This window comes from Microtus pennsylvanicus, chromosome 7 (genome assembly GCF_037038515.1).
Source record: "Microtus pennsylvanicus isolate mMicPen1 chromosome 7, mMicPen1.hap1, whole genome shotgun sequence".
Lineage (NCBI taxonomy): Eukaryota > Metazoa > Chordata > Mammalia > Rodentia > Cricetidae > Microtus > Microtus pennsylvanicus.
Genome location: NC_134585.1, coordinates 114,485,189 through 114,498,410, shown reverse-complemented (window position 1 = coordinate 114,498,410; position 13,222 = coordinate 114,485,189). Strand labels below are relative to the sequence as shown.

The following is a 13,222-nucleotide window of genomic DNA, read 5'->3' as shown; positions in this document are numbered from 1 at the left end:
CACGGCCCCTCACAGGCCCCTCGCTGCCCCTCACTGCCCCTCGCTGCCCCTCACTCCCCCTCGCTGCCCCACACGGCCCCCTCACTGCCTTTCACTGCCCCTCACGGCCCCTCACAGGCCCCTCGCTGCCCCTCGCTGCCCCTCGCTGCCCCTCGCTGCCCCTCACTCCCCCTCGCTGCCCCTCGCTGTCCCTCACTGCCTTTCACTGCCCCTCACGGCCCCTCACAGGCCCCTCACAGGCCCCTCACTGCCCCACACGGCCCCCTCACTGCCCCTCACGGCCCCTCACAGGCCCCTCACAGGCCCCTCGCTGCCCCTCACTGCCCCTCGCTGCCCCTCGCTGCCCCTCGCTGTCCCTCACAGCCCCTCACTACCCCACATGGCCCCCTCACTGCCTTTCACTGCCCCTCGCTGCCCCTCGCTGCCCCTCACTGCCCCTCGCTGCCCCTCGCAGTCCCTCAAAGTTCCTCACAGCCTCTCAGAGTCTCTCACCGCTGAAGCTTCAAAACAAAGTGAACACTTTCATGTGTCCACAATGCCCTGGGGTTCTCAAAAATTAAGGATACTATTATTAATCAGAGGAAATTTCAAAAACCACAACTGGTTAACGAAGACTAGAGGTCAATTAGTCTCTTATAGAATTTCAGCTTTCAACTTCATCCTCGGAGTCTGGTCAGCAGTGCCTGTTGACTTAACTAACATTTGTGACAGTTGCATAAAGTGAGTGTCTATCTGAAGTACATCCTGTGCGTTTCCTTTAAGTATGATTATCTGGAGAAGCTTTCCAAAAACCTGCCTCCTGTTACAAAGAAAACGGAAGACACAGCCACAGCAGCTGTTCCGGATCTGCATTCAGGTAAGGTGTTTATGACTCCTATTCCTGTCACCTGACCTGAACTGAGTCACACCCATCCGGCCCCTTGTGGTTATCTAGTTCTTAGCCACCAATGTGTTAATGACAACTAGTGACAGGGTTTGCTATTACCTGCATACTACAGATATGCCTGAATTATATAAGGGGAGAAAGACATCAATTGAATTTCAGATTCATTTCTTGTGCCTAAGTGTGTTTAGATCTGACTAACCAAAGGATTAATGAAAGGTTTTTCTGAGAACGTGGCATTCACATGGTCTCAAATTAACACGCATGCTTGTTAATTACAGCAAATAAAATGAAAATACATGAACAATGGAGATGCAGTATTTGACAGCTTAGTTAAGAAGTCAAGTTTCACCAAATGGAAGGGTGTCTACCACTGAGAGTCTTTCTCTCGGAGTACATAATAACTATACAGAATTCATGTCAAGAATCCTCGATTCGAATCTAATGAAGAGGACCTGGTAGATAAATGTGTACCTGTCTGTAGACAGTGCACAGTGCAGCTGCAGGTGGTCTCTTCAAACAAGCCAGTGTCAGGATAGATGTTTCGTCCATTGTAGAGCCCTTGGTCAACAGGCATGTGACCTTGGGTTCAGCCCCAGCACTTCAGACACCCACTCAGAGTCAGTACCTTTAAACCAAATGATGGGACAATTGTTGTCATTCCAAAGACACTGTATGACATAGGAACAGCATGGAACAGATAGAAGCAGGAAAGTCACAAGTTTTATTAGGGTACTATTTAACGGAGGGCATTGTAGAATTGTTCATTTCTTAGAGCTAGTGATGGGAGCATGGATGAAAAGAGGACGTCCATATACTCAGCAGATGGATGCTCACAGGGTTGACAATGAAATGGGATTTCGTACTTCTTCTTAGTAAAAAGTGCAAAGACCCTGGTAGAACTTTCCACTGCTGAATGTCATCCCTACAGTTCATCTACCCAGAATGTGTGTGGCCAGAAAAAAAAGGCATATTCTTTCAAATAGAGCTTGCTAAGCAGAGATCGAGGCTGGAGAAATCACTTGTAGTCATGGTGAGGCGAGATCAGGTGATCTGAGTTCATGGGCTCTGCCTTATCAGTTAAACTTGCCACACCTTGGAGAAACAAGAGTAACCCAAGCCCACTCCACTGGGGCAGCTGCAGCTAGCAGTATGCTCATCCAGGTTTCACATATACACAAGCTGAAATCTATGTGCCTGCCCAATCATACATACATTTTTTAAAACTTTGTTTTATATTGTACCTGTTTCTTAAAGATACCTGTTTTAATGAAGAGATAAATTTTTGGAAATCATTTTTGTTTAGTAGGTGAATGCAGAGGCAGATTGCTTAGCCTCAGGCTGGAGACAGTTCCAGCTGGCCATAATGCCCACAAGATCCAGCCAGTTCCTAGGGAGTATTTGCTCTGCAGGAGCTGCGTTGTTTGTTAGTGGCAAACACCAATCATTATGAGGAATCTCTCAATGATGGCCTTGTACCATCATCGTATGAGGAGAATGGGGAGCACTTTTTTCATTGAGAAATTCATTGTTCCGTGCTGTCTGTACAAGTGCTAGTTGTCCCTGTTTCATTGGCAATAACGTAACTTGCATTGTTTGTTTGGGGACTTGCAGATTCCACACTGACTTCAGGTGTAGAACAAGAAGCTGCAAATATACCTCCCCTTCCAAAAGAAGAGGTTGCTGAGAATATCAAGGAGCCTGCTAGCCTAAGTGATACTGAAAATGTAACTCAACCTATCAAGAAGTCTTCTAGCCAAAACCAAACTGAAAATTTAGCTCAATCTTCCCAAGAGTCTGAGAGTCAAAAGGAAACCGAAATTGTAACCGAATCTACCAAGGAATCTGATATTCAGAACAAAAGCGAAACTTTAAAAATAGCTACTAAGAAGTCTACTAGCCAAAACCAACTTGAAATTTTAACAAAATTTGCCAAGGAGGCTGCAAGCCAAAACAAACTTGAAAATGTCACCAGACCTCCTAATGAAGGTATGGCCGCCACCGCCACTTGCTTTATCTCACAGGTTTGAAGTAAATGCTGTATTTCTTCAGAATACAGGATTCTCCTGTCTTGTGTCTCCGGCACTGAGATTTCAGGCACCTACTGCCGTGCCCAAACATGGATGCTGAAGATCCAAGCTCTGGTCTTCATGTGCAGCAAGTGCTCCACTAACTGACCCTTCTCCCGGCACCTCCAAATGTATACATTTAAGAGATTACTCAGGGGAGGGAAAGTGGTGTTGGTTGCTCCTCTAGAGTACTAAGATTCTATTCCAAGCAGCCACATGGAGCTTCCAACCATCTGTAACTCCGGTTCCTGGATAGCCAATATCTCTTCTGGCTACCTTGGGCACCAGATATACAAAGTTCATAGGCATACATGCAGGCAAAACACTCATGCACGCAAAAGCTTTAAAAGAAGCAATTACACCATTTGAGAAGATGAAGCAATATGATTATAAATTTAGGCTAGCCTGTCTCTAGCTCCCGGGTGCTGGAATTAAAAGCATGCTCCACCACCACCTGGCTTCTAAGAAAATCTTAAACAAGAGTGGAAACATGTACAGAGTATTTTCTAACAAAATATAACCGTAAATTTGTGTTAATATACAAAAATCCATACTAATGTCAAATATTTGGGATTAATAGTTGCTTTTTAGTTTAAAGTAAATTCAGTAATCTACCCTTTCACTCTGTCATTCCTATAGCCCACTTTTTCTCTTTTTAAAAAAGATCCTTGAATCTAATCTCCTTTGTTCAGCATTTTTCCTGACCATAACCAATAACAATTGTAACAACTCCCCTAAAGGATAACAAACATCCATAACCCACCAAATGACCAAAAACCACCCACCATACCTCTTGGGAGTCTGGGCATCATGTTCTCTAGACTGCTTCCTGTTGTCTTGGGGTAACAGCATTTTTAGGGGGCCTTGAGAAAATTGAGATAATGGTCAAGTCCTGAGAGAGCTAGCTGTAATTTTTTTTAAGTCTATGTATAATGGAAAAGTGTAGAGCATCTCCAAAGTCCTGGATGGAGTAGTGTGTGATGCTGGGCCATCTCAGCTAGCAGCTTTAAAATTGTTCTGAATGCATAATTTTGAGGAAACTGCTACAGAAGCATTTTGGGAGGCTAGATAACCTGGGCTACTTGTTTCCATTGGTGTTTGGTCCTTTATTCATTCTGAAAACACACAAACTTTTAAAGGTTATATGTACATATATATAACATATAATATATCATATGTATTTATAAACATTGCAAATATACTATATCATATATTTATATATAATCTGCATTAGTCCAAGTATGGAATGTGCAGTGTGTACAAGTCAGCTAAAGATGTATCTTTTTGTTCTGCATTTGAGCAGGTAAAAGGCATCTGTCAGCTTTATACGTTCATTTGTCCTGTACAACCAAACCTTTATCCATGCCATATAAAAGGATGACATTTAATAATAAGTCATAAGAACTCTGCAGCCAACAAGATTTATCATTCCCCATCCAGTCTCAGAGCTGTTACCATGTAAAAGAATTGGCATATATGTCACCTATCCTTTAGTCTTCTTGGTTTCTTTTTTATGTCTGTAGCCAAGATTTTCAGCAGATCTCTCCCAGTCAAATCTGATCATTAATTTTGAAGAGAACCATAACTTTGTTTCCTGTCAAAACAAAGGCATAACCTCTCCTCCAGTGCAATATATTTTCTGACTTCCATTTTAAAATTAAGATTTCCTTAAAATTTATAGGTTGGTCAATTTATCAGTTTACAGAATAAAATGTCTCTCAACAGCTATGTTTTTTTGTACATTAACATTTTTAAAAAAAACAAAAAAAGCACACTGGAACCAGACACCCTGTATTTCCCATCTTCATGTGACTTATTTTTTTTATATTACTTTACTCTTTCTTTAAAGACTTGTTATTTTTAAACTACTTTTTCTGTGACTGTCTATACCCATTTTCTTTTCTCTAGCTTCCAAGCACATTTTTAAGCATGCTCTATTTGTTCAGAGATTTTTCTCAGCCTGGACCTGGCTTTCTGGGCATCTGCAGCATTCTATGACTATGAGACAAACCTTAAATGACCACACCAGCTGCTGAATGACTCTAGCAGCTGACTCCGCCCCCCTCGGTTCCCTGAGCCTCATGTGGGTGAATGTACTGCCCCAGCTTGGGGAAGCTGTTATGTTTGTGATGTGGCAGGCATTTTTACCTAGCATGCCAGCTGCTCAAGTGCTCTGCTGCCCAGCAGGTCCTCTGAAAAGAGCTGCACCTCTGTATGCAGAGCCTACCTGCAAGATGGCTCTCTTGGGCTCTATGTGGATATTGAGGCCCCATGTTGATATCGTATGTAAGCATATTTTTCTTTGTGCCACCAGCTCCCAATAAAATACAGAGACTTATTGTTAATTATGAATACTCATCCTATAGCTTAGGCTTGTTACTAACTTGTTGGCAGAAGTTTCTGTCCTGCCCAGTCCCGTAGCCATTCAGTCCCAAAGAAAAACACAGAGGCCTACATTAATTATAAACTGGTTGGCCTATTAGATCAGGCTCTTTTCTTACATCTTAAATTAGCTCATAATTCTTGTTTGTGTTAGCCACATGGCTTGGTACCTTTTATCAGCAAAGCATTCTCATCTTGCTTCCTCTGTGTCTGGGTAACGACTACAGACTGCATCTTTCCTCTTCCCAGAAGTCTGCTGTTCATGTCACCCCACCTCTACCTCCTGCCTAGTCTCCCCATCTATACTTCCTGCCTGGCTACTGGCCAATCAGCATTTTATTAAAGCAATACAACTGACAAATCTTTACAGGGTACAAGATCATTGTCCCACAGCACTAACTAGCTCTTATAACTTAAATTAACCAATGTATATTAATCTACATTCTATGATGTGGCATCACCACTCTTCCACCTTGCATCTTCTGTTTCCTCTCTGTGTCTCCTGCCATATCCCACATGCCTTGATTCCTCCTCTTCTCTCTACCTGGAAGTCCCGCCTATACCTCCTTCCTAGCTTTTGGCCATTCAGCCTTTTATTATACCAGTCACAGCAATATACCTTCACACAGTGTACAAATATCCCACAACACACAAAGACATAAAAGATCCCTGTGATGGTTGTGATAAGAGCTTATGGCAAGAGAATGAAGAAGTAGAAGGTGGAGGCAGCAGGAAGTGACAGAAATTGTGCAGATAAAAATTATCAAAGACTTGGATTCACATGGCCAGGTGGAGAGGATGAAAGACGGGCTGAGGAGATGGCCTAGTCGGTAAAATGCCTACCACGCAGCATGTGGACTTGAGTTTAACCAGCCAGACACCCACATATAAAGACCTGGATGCAACAGCGCATGCCTGTCGTTCCAGAGATATGGAGGCAGAGGCAGGAGGATCCTGGAGCTTGCTGGCCAGCAAGACTAACCAAGTTGGTAGGCCCCCGGTTCAGCAAGAGATCCTGTCTCAAAGGTTGAGGTGGAAAGCAATTGAAGAAGATACCCAGCATCTGCACATCTCATGCACCACACTACACACATACACAGAAATGTGTACATACACATTCAACATATACACACATAAGAGAAAGATGGTAAGAAGCCATCTAAGTAATTACTTAGAAATATATCATGGACGCGAAGCCAATAAGCCTGAATGAGTATATGAGAAAAAAGGAGAATCAAGGTTCCAAAGTTAACTTATTTAACATGCTGTGGGGCAAATAATTTTTAGTTCTTCCATCGCCTCTTCTGCCAGAAATCATGGCATTCACATGAATATATGCATAAGAGGCTTATGAAAATTGAGCTGTTAATGTACATGAACTGCTTAGTGCAGCACACGGCATAGCATACTCCTCATTGGCATTTTATCAGGGGTAATAACCGTGTGAGCAGATAATTAGTCCCCATTGGATCCAGCTGTTACAATGGATGCCTACATGAAGAATGGTGGCCCATAGACATCGGAACGCTAACTGCTAAGCTCTACCTCCAGAGATTCTGCTTGCTTTGATTGACAGTGGGGCCTATGTAACCTATGGCCTGGGAATCTATTTTTCCAGAAGCTACTTTGAGATAGCAGTGCCTAGTAAGTTTTGGGGCCCTGTGGAATCTGATTCGTGTTTCACATTCCAACTCTGACACTCACTATCTCTTTGACGAGTTCATTTTTTTTCTGAATTTCTGCTCTCCTCATCTGTAAAGAGGTAGAACATGCTGTGTTCACTAGGGCTTTTTGATTTTTTAAATGAGAAAACACAAATTCAATTAAAAATGGGAGAGGTAGTAGGTTTACTTCTGCTCAAAAGCAAACCAGAGACAAGGAGTTGGGGCCAGCCCCACAGGTGGCTGACTCTGGCTCCTAGGTCTTCCATGAGTGCATGTTTGCTAGTTTGCTTGTCTTCACATTCTCACTGCCTTCCTTTTGTCCCATCAACTTCTTCCCTTCACTTGGTTCTGTTCTCATCTACAAAGGACAGGTTACTTCCACGTGGCAGGCATCCTGACCCTAGAGGCCCAATCCAACTCTTCCAGATCTACAATTCAATAGTCAAAATGGTGTTATCCCTGACAGCTTTGGTAGAATTATCCAGACACATTCTTTATGGCTCTACTTGGGGCATGTGCCATCCTGATGACCAAATGCCATGGACCCCGATTGGATGTGGGTTAAGACTGAAAACGGAAGGAGGTCTAGCTAGGACACTGAGATTAGCAGCTGGTAGGCTCCCTTCAGCTGCCTTAGGCTCCCTCAGCCCCCCTCACAGCCCTCAGCACCCTTCCCTCCAGGTCCTGTCAACCCCTCCTCAGCTTCCTACGGCAGTCTCTTGCTTCTAGTGTCCTCACTGTCCTCACTTAGATGGTTTTTCAAGGGCAAAACGAGTTGCTCTATATAGAACTAATTTTCAATGTGGTGCAAGCTCGGGTCTTTTTTTCCTCACTTTGTGACCTGAAGCACCCCCAAATTTGTGTGTGTGCGTGCACACATGCAATTGTCCACTATGTGTGTGCAGGTGTCTGCCGAGGCTAAAAAAGAGTGTCAGATTCCTCAGAGCTGGAATGACAGGTAGCTGTGAGCTTCCCGATGTGGATACTGGGATGTGAACTCAGGTCCTCTGGAAAAGCAGCAAGTACTCCGCCATCATTGAGCCATCTCTCCAGTACCCCCACCCCAACAAAAGAGTTTTAAGTGGAATGACTTAAGTACAATTTTTAGTTCAACCTCCTGACTATTTGGAGGGAATATAAACAGCGGTAGCTTTGGGGATGATTCATCTCTTCACCCTCCAAATGACTGTGCAAGTCTAAAGATATAAACATCTGGTTTAATTCATTTATAATTACTATGCCATATTTTAGAGCTATAGAAATCAAAATAGAATCTAAATTTCTTAATGGCGTACCCCCTTAGTACAAGGAAATCTTTCGGAGTTGCTGTTTCAGCAGCTGCTCTTGCTCGTTTCATGGTAAGGATCCTGAAAGTGTACGGCGAGCTCATCATAGGGAAGTTACAAGAAAACTGAGAATTCTAGTTTCTTAGTGACGCCAACAGCATCTGCCTGCCGTCTCATAGAGGAGTTGTAAAAAACAGAGATAGGGTAATACATGTAGAACAGCCTAGCAAAATGTACAAATAGAAAATGGGACCTGATAAAAGCTTTCATTTCTTTTAAACAAGTTCTCTAAGGCTTAATGACAGGGATGGAGATGGAGAGATGGCTCAGCCATCCAGAGCATTGCTCTTGTAGAGAAAGAGACTTATTTCCCAGAACCCACATCGGACAGTTCACAACGACCTGTAACTTAAGATCCAGGGGATCCAATACCTTCTTCTGACCTCTGGGGCACATGTACCTACACACACACACACACACACACATTAACAAGCACATGCACATGTACACACACTTGCACATGCAAATACGCGCACATATGCATGCCCATAAGTAACAAAGTAAATATTTTTTTGAAAAAATAAAAATTAATTTGTAAAAATGACTAAAGAAGTTTCCAGGCTGGTCTATGCTTATTTATGCTCTGGCAGTGTGACACGTATCTTAGCTGTGCCCTGATGTATGCTTTTTCTCTAACAGAACCAGACATTTTTATGCCGATCAAAATTCCAACCCAGTCATTGCTGCAGGATGTTACTGGACAAGCAAGAAAAGAGAAAGTGAGGTTACCTCATTATCTGATGGGTTCCAAGCCCAAGTCTCAACCTCTTCCCAAGGTAACAGAGAAACTTTAGCACATCTCCCAGGGCATTCTGGGTAATTGAAATCACTGAGGCCCATGCCTGTCCTGTGCCCTACCTACTCTTTCTCCACGGGGGCATAGAAAAGGCAGTGCCTTGCTGCCACTGGCTCACACCAGCTTCTGAGTTCCATCAGCCAGTTGGCAGGTTCCTAGGAAGGGTCACTTTGGAGAGAATGATTCAGGTGCTCTCTACTGGCTAAAGGGATCACTAGCCTCCCATCTCATTGTTAGCCAAGGCTATGCCATTTTTAAACTTCCTCCATTCTGGGTAAAAGGTGATAATTCCTGAAGCTACAGTCTTCTGTATTTGCAGAACTAAAGTCACTTGTTGGCCTAGAAGCTTGCCCTCCCTGCCCTGTGGAGCCTCAGTTAAGGACAACGACCAGGGCTATATGCTGGTCACCTGGCATTCTATGCTCAACACTGCCTGGTCCCTTCTAGGAACTGCCAGCCCTGGGCCAAAAGAAAAGGAAACTTTTTAATCTCCTTCCGCAGCTGCTTCCTCTGAAGCCTGCAAGAAGGGACCCTTGACTCTGTCACACGTGTTAGATGTCTGACATAGCATAAAGAGACAGAAGACAGAAAGAAACCAGAGTCTGACTTCAACAGATGGGACTGTGTGAGTTAGCACAGCACACTGAGGGGAACCTCCTCTCAGGTAATGAAGGGAGCCAGCCAGGGGGGAAAGCTAGCTGGGGGTGAGGGAGGGGCTTTGGAGTGAGGATGTTGATGCAGGTGTAGGGGCTATGTGTGGTCTCTTGGGAGACAGGCTGGCTGTCCCTGTAGACACTTCCCTTTGGGTGAGGGCAGCTGAATCTCACAGGAATCCTGTTTTACAGCTACGCTATCAGTGGGGCCTGCAGTCTTCTCTGAGCCCTTGCCTGTCTGTCTGTGGCGTTAACAACCTATCTCATAACCTCTAACCCCAAAGGACTGTGCCTTTGAACTGAAACTCCAAAACCTTCCACTTAACAATGTTTAGGATAAAGTCCAAAGAACTTAGGCCAGCACCAAGTATGATCTCGTGTTGCTGGAAATAAAACAATAAATTCAAGAGTTTGCTGGAAAGAGTTTTTAATATATAATTCTGCATAATGGGATGCCAGCATACAGAAAAGGCAAAAATGACTGGCTGGCTTTGATAAGACAGTGGTTTTTTTAAAGGTTGTTGTCCTATGTTATGGTCATACTGTCCCATCCCACCCTATCATGAGAAATCCTTGTTCTCTTCCCCTATAGATCAGGGCATGTTCTCTTCCCAAATTCCTTACCTTGTTGGCTTAGGATACAAAATTTTACTTACCTATTAAATAATTTGAGACTTGAGACGGCCCCCTCTCATGATCTTGGGCTCAGTCACATCACAGAGTTTCCAGTTCTCAATGTCCTGAGAGCAGCAGGCACCAGTCACCCTCCAGAGGGAAAGAGCCCAGCCCCTCTCATTCTCTGTGACTCCGATGAGCACTAAGAGCTCCTCATATTGAAAAAGGAGCATTAGAATATATTTGTTAAAAATTTCTCTTTCACCCTACCTGGGTCACTCTCCTTCAGCCACTGCAGGTTTCTCTCATCTCTCTCTTCCTCAGCGCCTTTTAGATAAAGTTTTCCCACCAGCTAATAGGAATGCTTCCTTATGCTCACAAATTAAAAAAATAACTGTCATTTCTTTACTACCATGACAGATGCTGGCTGTCATATTAGAATACCTTGTATATGTAACTGATAATCATGCTCTGAAGCTTGGCTGTGCATATGAATTACATAGCAGTTTGTCAGATATGCAGATTCAGACTCTTGAAGTCTGATGTCTGCAGTTTCATCTCCTGGTGACATTGGTGATGAGCGGAGGGAAGATATTCTTCTGTGACTTCCTGATCAGCATAGTTAGAAATACCAGAGAACTTTTTAAATGTCCACCCCTCCTCACTCCAGACACAGGGAATCTGAAACTCCCAGAACAGGAACAGGAACCTTGAGTCTTCCAGAAGACACTGCAGGAAGTTAACCAACTCTTGATCACCACTGCCCCAGAGGAAAGAGCATGGATCTGAGAATCAGACAAACCTGGGGTAGAGATTTTGCTACTTAAGCATTTGAGCAGATGACCTTTAAGCTCTAAATGTGTACTTTCTTTTATTTAAGGCAAAACCTAAAATAATTTTTATATGTAATAGGTTTTCTGTCCCCCAACCCCCACTATAAGTTTCCCCACCGATGCAATAAGCCAGATTAAGCTGAATTCAAAAAGTATAACAACAGGTTTATTACTGAGAACAATTCACAGGTAGATTATCTGGTCTCAGAGAACTAAAGCAGGGAGATTTTATGAGTTGTAGGCAAGGGATGATGATGTGTCTTCCACAAGCTGGATTTGTGCCCAAATATGGTCTAAAGATCAAAAGCTGAGTGCTTAGGTAGGGACTTGGGTGACTGACAGTTTCAGGGGAGGAAGCTGCAGCTGCCAGCAGCCATGAGGAACTGGGCTTTCCAGTGCCTTTCTTTTGTTCAGAGACTCTCTGGTAGGGTGGAGAGAGGAACAGGGCTTTCCACATCATGCAGGGGAGAGTTTGAGGCTCCAGTTGACAATGGGGATGTTGTAAGGACTGCATGAGATCATAAATCCTTTCCGTCTTCCCTTGGCCAAGCAGTCATCCCTGTCTGGTGTCAGCAGTGTCTTCTTTAATCAGAAACTCCCCCTTTGACTTTATCAATTTTTCTGCTCTCCAAAGGTGGAAGATTCCGTTGGGGGAAAAGTGAATACATCCTCCATTGCATCTGCCGCTATTTATAACACAAAGGCATCCCCTTTCGGGTTCCACCTTCTCCCACCGGAGGTGAAGTTTGGAGTGCTTAAAGAGGGACACACCTATGCAACAATTGTGAAACTCAAGAATGTCGGTGTGGACTTCTGCAGGTGAGGCAAAGGCACCAAGTGCCTGCTTGTGTTCCTCTGAAGATTGTCTCTCCTGTATTGATGACTCTTAGCCAAACTATAACGACATTTTGAATCCTGAATGTCATTTACTATTTTCAGATGATTTGAAGGTAGCTCACCATAACAAAGAGGTTGCTTCTCTAGAGGCAGGAAAATGCAGGCTCGGGTGCTATTCCAACATTGTGAGTCCTTACAGTCTTCCTCAGCCCTGGCCTCTGAATCTCATTACAAATTTTACTTATTACAAATGAGTAAAGCCATTCATTGTTTTGTTACCTGGTCCATCAGATTGGCCTGTAAGCAATCATAAGTTATCATAGTTCATTTCTTTATGCTTTCATTCACTCTTCGACAAATCAGCATTGACTGGGCTCCACTAATGTGATAGCTGCTCTCATGCCTTCTGTAAATCATATCTCACGTTTCAGTAGGAGCCACTCACTCAGCTCTTAATTTGACCTAGCAAAGAACAAACAATTTGTACAAGCACTGCAATAATCAATACTCAGAACTTGAAAGCATATATCCTTCTTTTCTTTGTGTTGCTGCTATAAGCACCATGACCAAAGCAACTTAAAAAAGAAAGGGTTTGTTTTCATTTACACTATTCCATCATGAAGGGCAGGAACTCAAGTAAGGAACGTGGATTTAGGAAAAGAAGCAGAGACCATGGGGGAACACTGTTTACTGGCCTGCTTTCTTTTTTTTTTAATTAATTAATTTATTTATTAAAGATTTCTGTCTCTTCCCCGCCACCGCCTCCCATTTCCCTCCCCCTCCCCCAATTAAGTCTCCCCCCAGCCCGAAAAGCAATCAGGGTTCCCTGTCCTGTGGGAAGTCCAAGGAACCCCCACCTCCATCCAGGTCTAGTAAGTTGAGCATCCAAACTGCCTAGGCTCCCACAAAGCCAGTGCGTGCAGTAGGTCTCAGACTTGTTTGCTCTACACCTCTATTGCTTTGTATATGTTATTGTAATATTTATTTTTTTAATTATGTATATGCATGCATGTCTGCCTGTGTCCACATGCACACGAGTGTGAGTGTCCCCAGAGGCCAGAAAGGTCCTTTCAGTCTCTAGATTGTAGTTACAGGAAGTTGTAAAACAGTGGGGAGGCTGGGACCAGAACTCAGAGCCTCTGGA

At 43.7% G+C, this 13,222-nt stretch overlaps 1 protein-coding gene across 1 annotated transcript in view; it reads left to right on the top strand.

Moving 5' to 3' along the window:
- Spag17 (sperm associated antigen 17) overlaps positions 1 to 13,222 on the top strand; it is a 221,586-nt gene that overhangs the window by 195,700 nt on the left and 12,664 nt on the right. The window contains exons 43-46 of the mRNA XM_075979181.1: positions 763 to 856; positions 2,498 to 2,872; positions 8,984 to 9,120; positions 11,876 to 12,060. Of these exons, the coding sequence (XP_075835296.1) occupies positions 763 to 856; positions 2,498 to 2,872; positions 8,984 to 9,120; positions 11,876 to 12,060 (791 nt within the window). The remainder of the gene's footprint in view (positions 1 to 762; positions 857 to 2,497; positions 2,873 to 8,983; positions 9,121 to 11,875; positions 12,061 to 13,222) is intronic.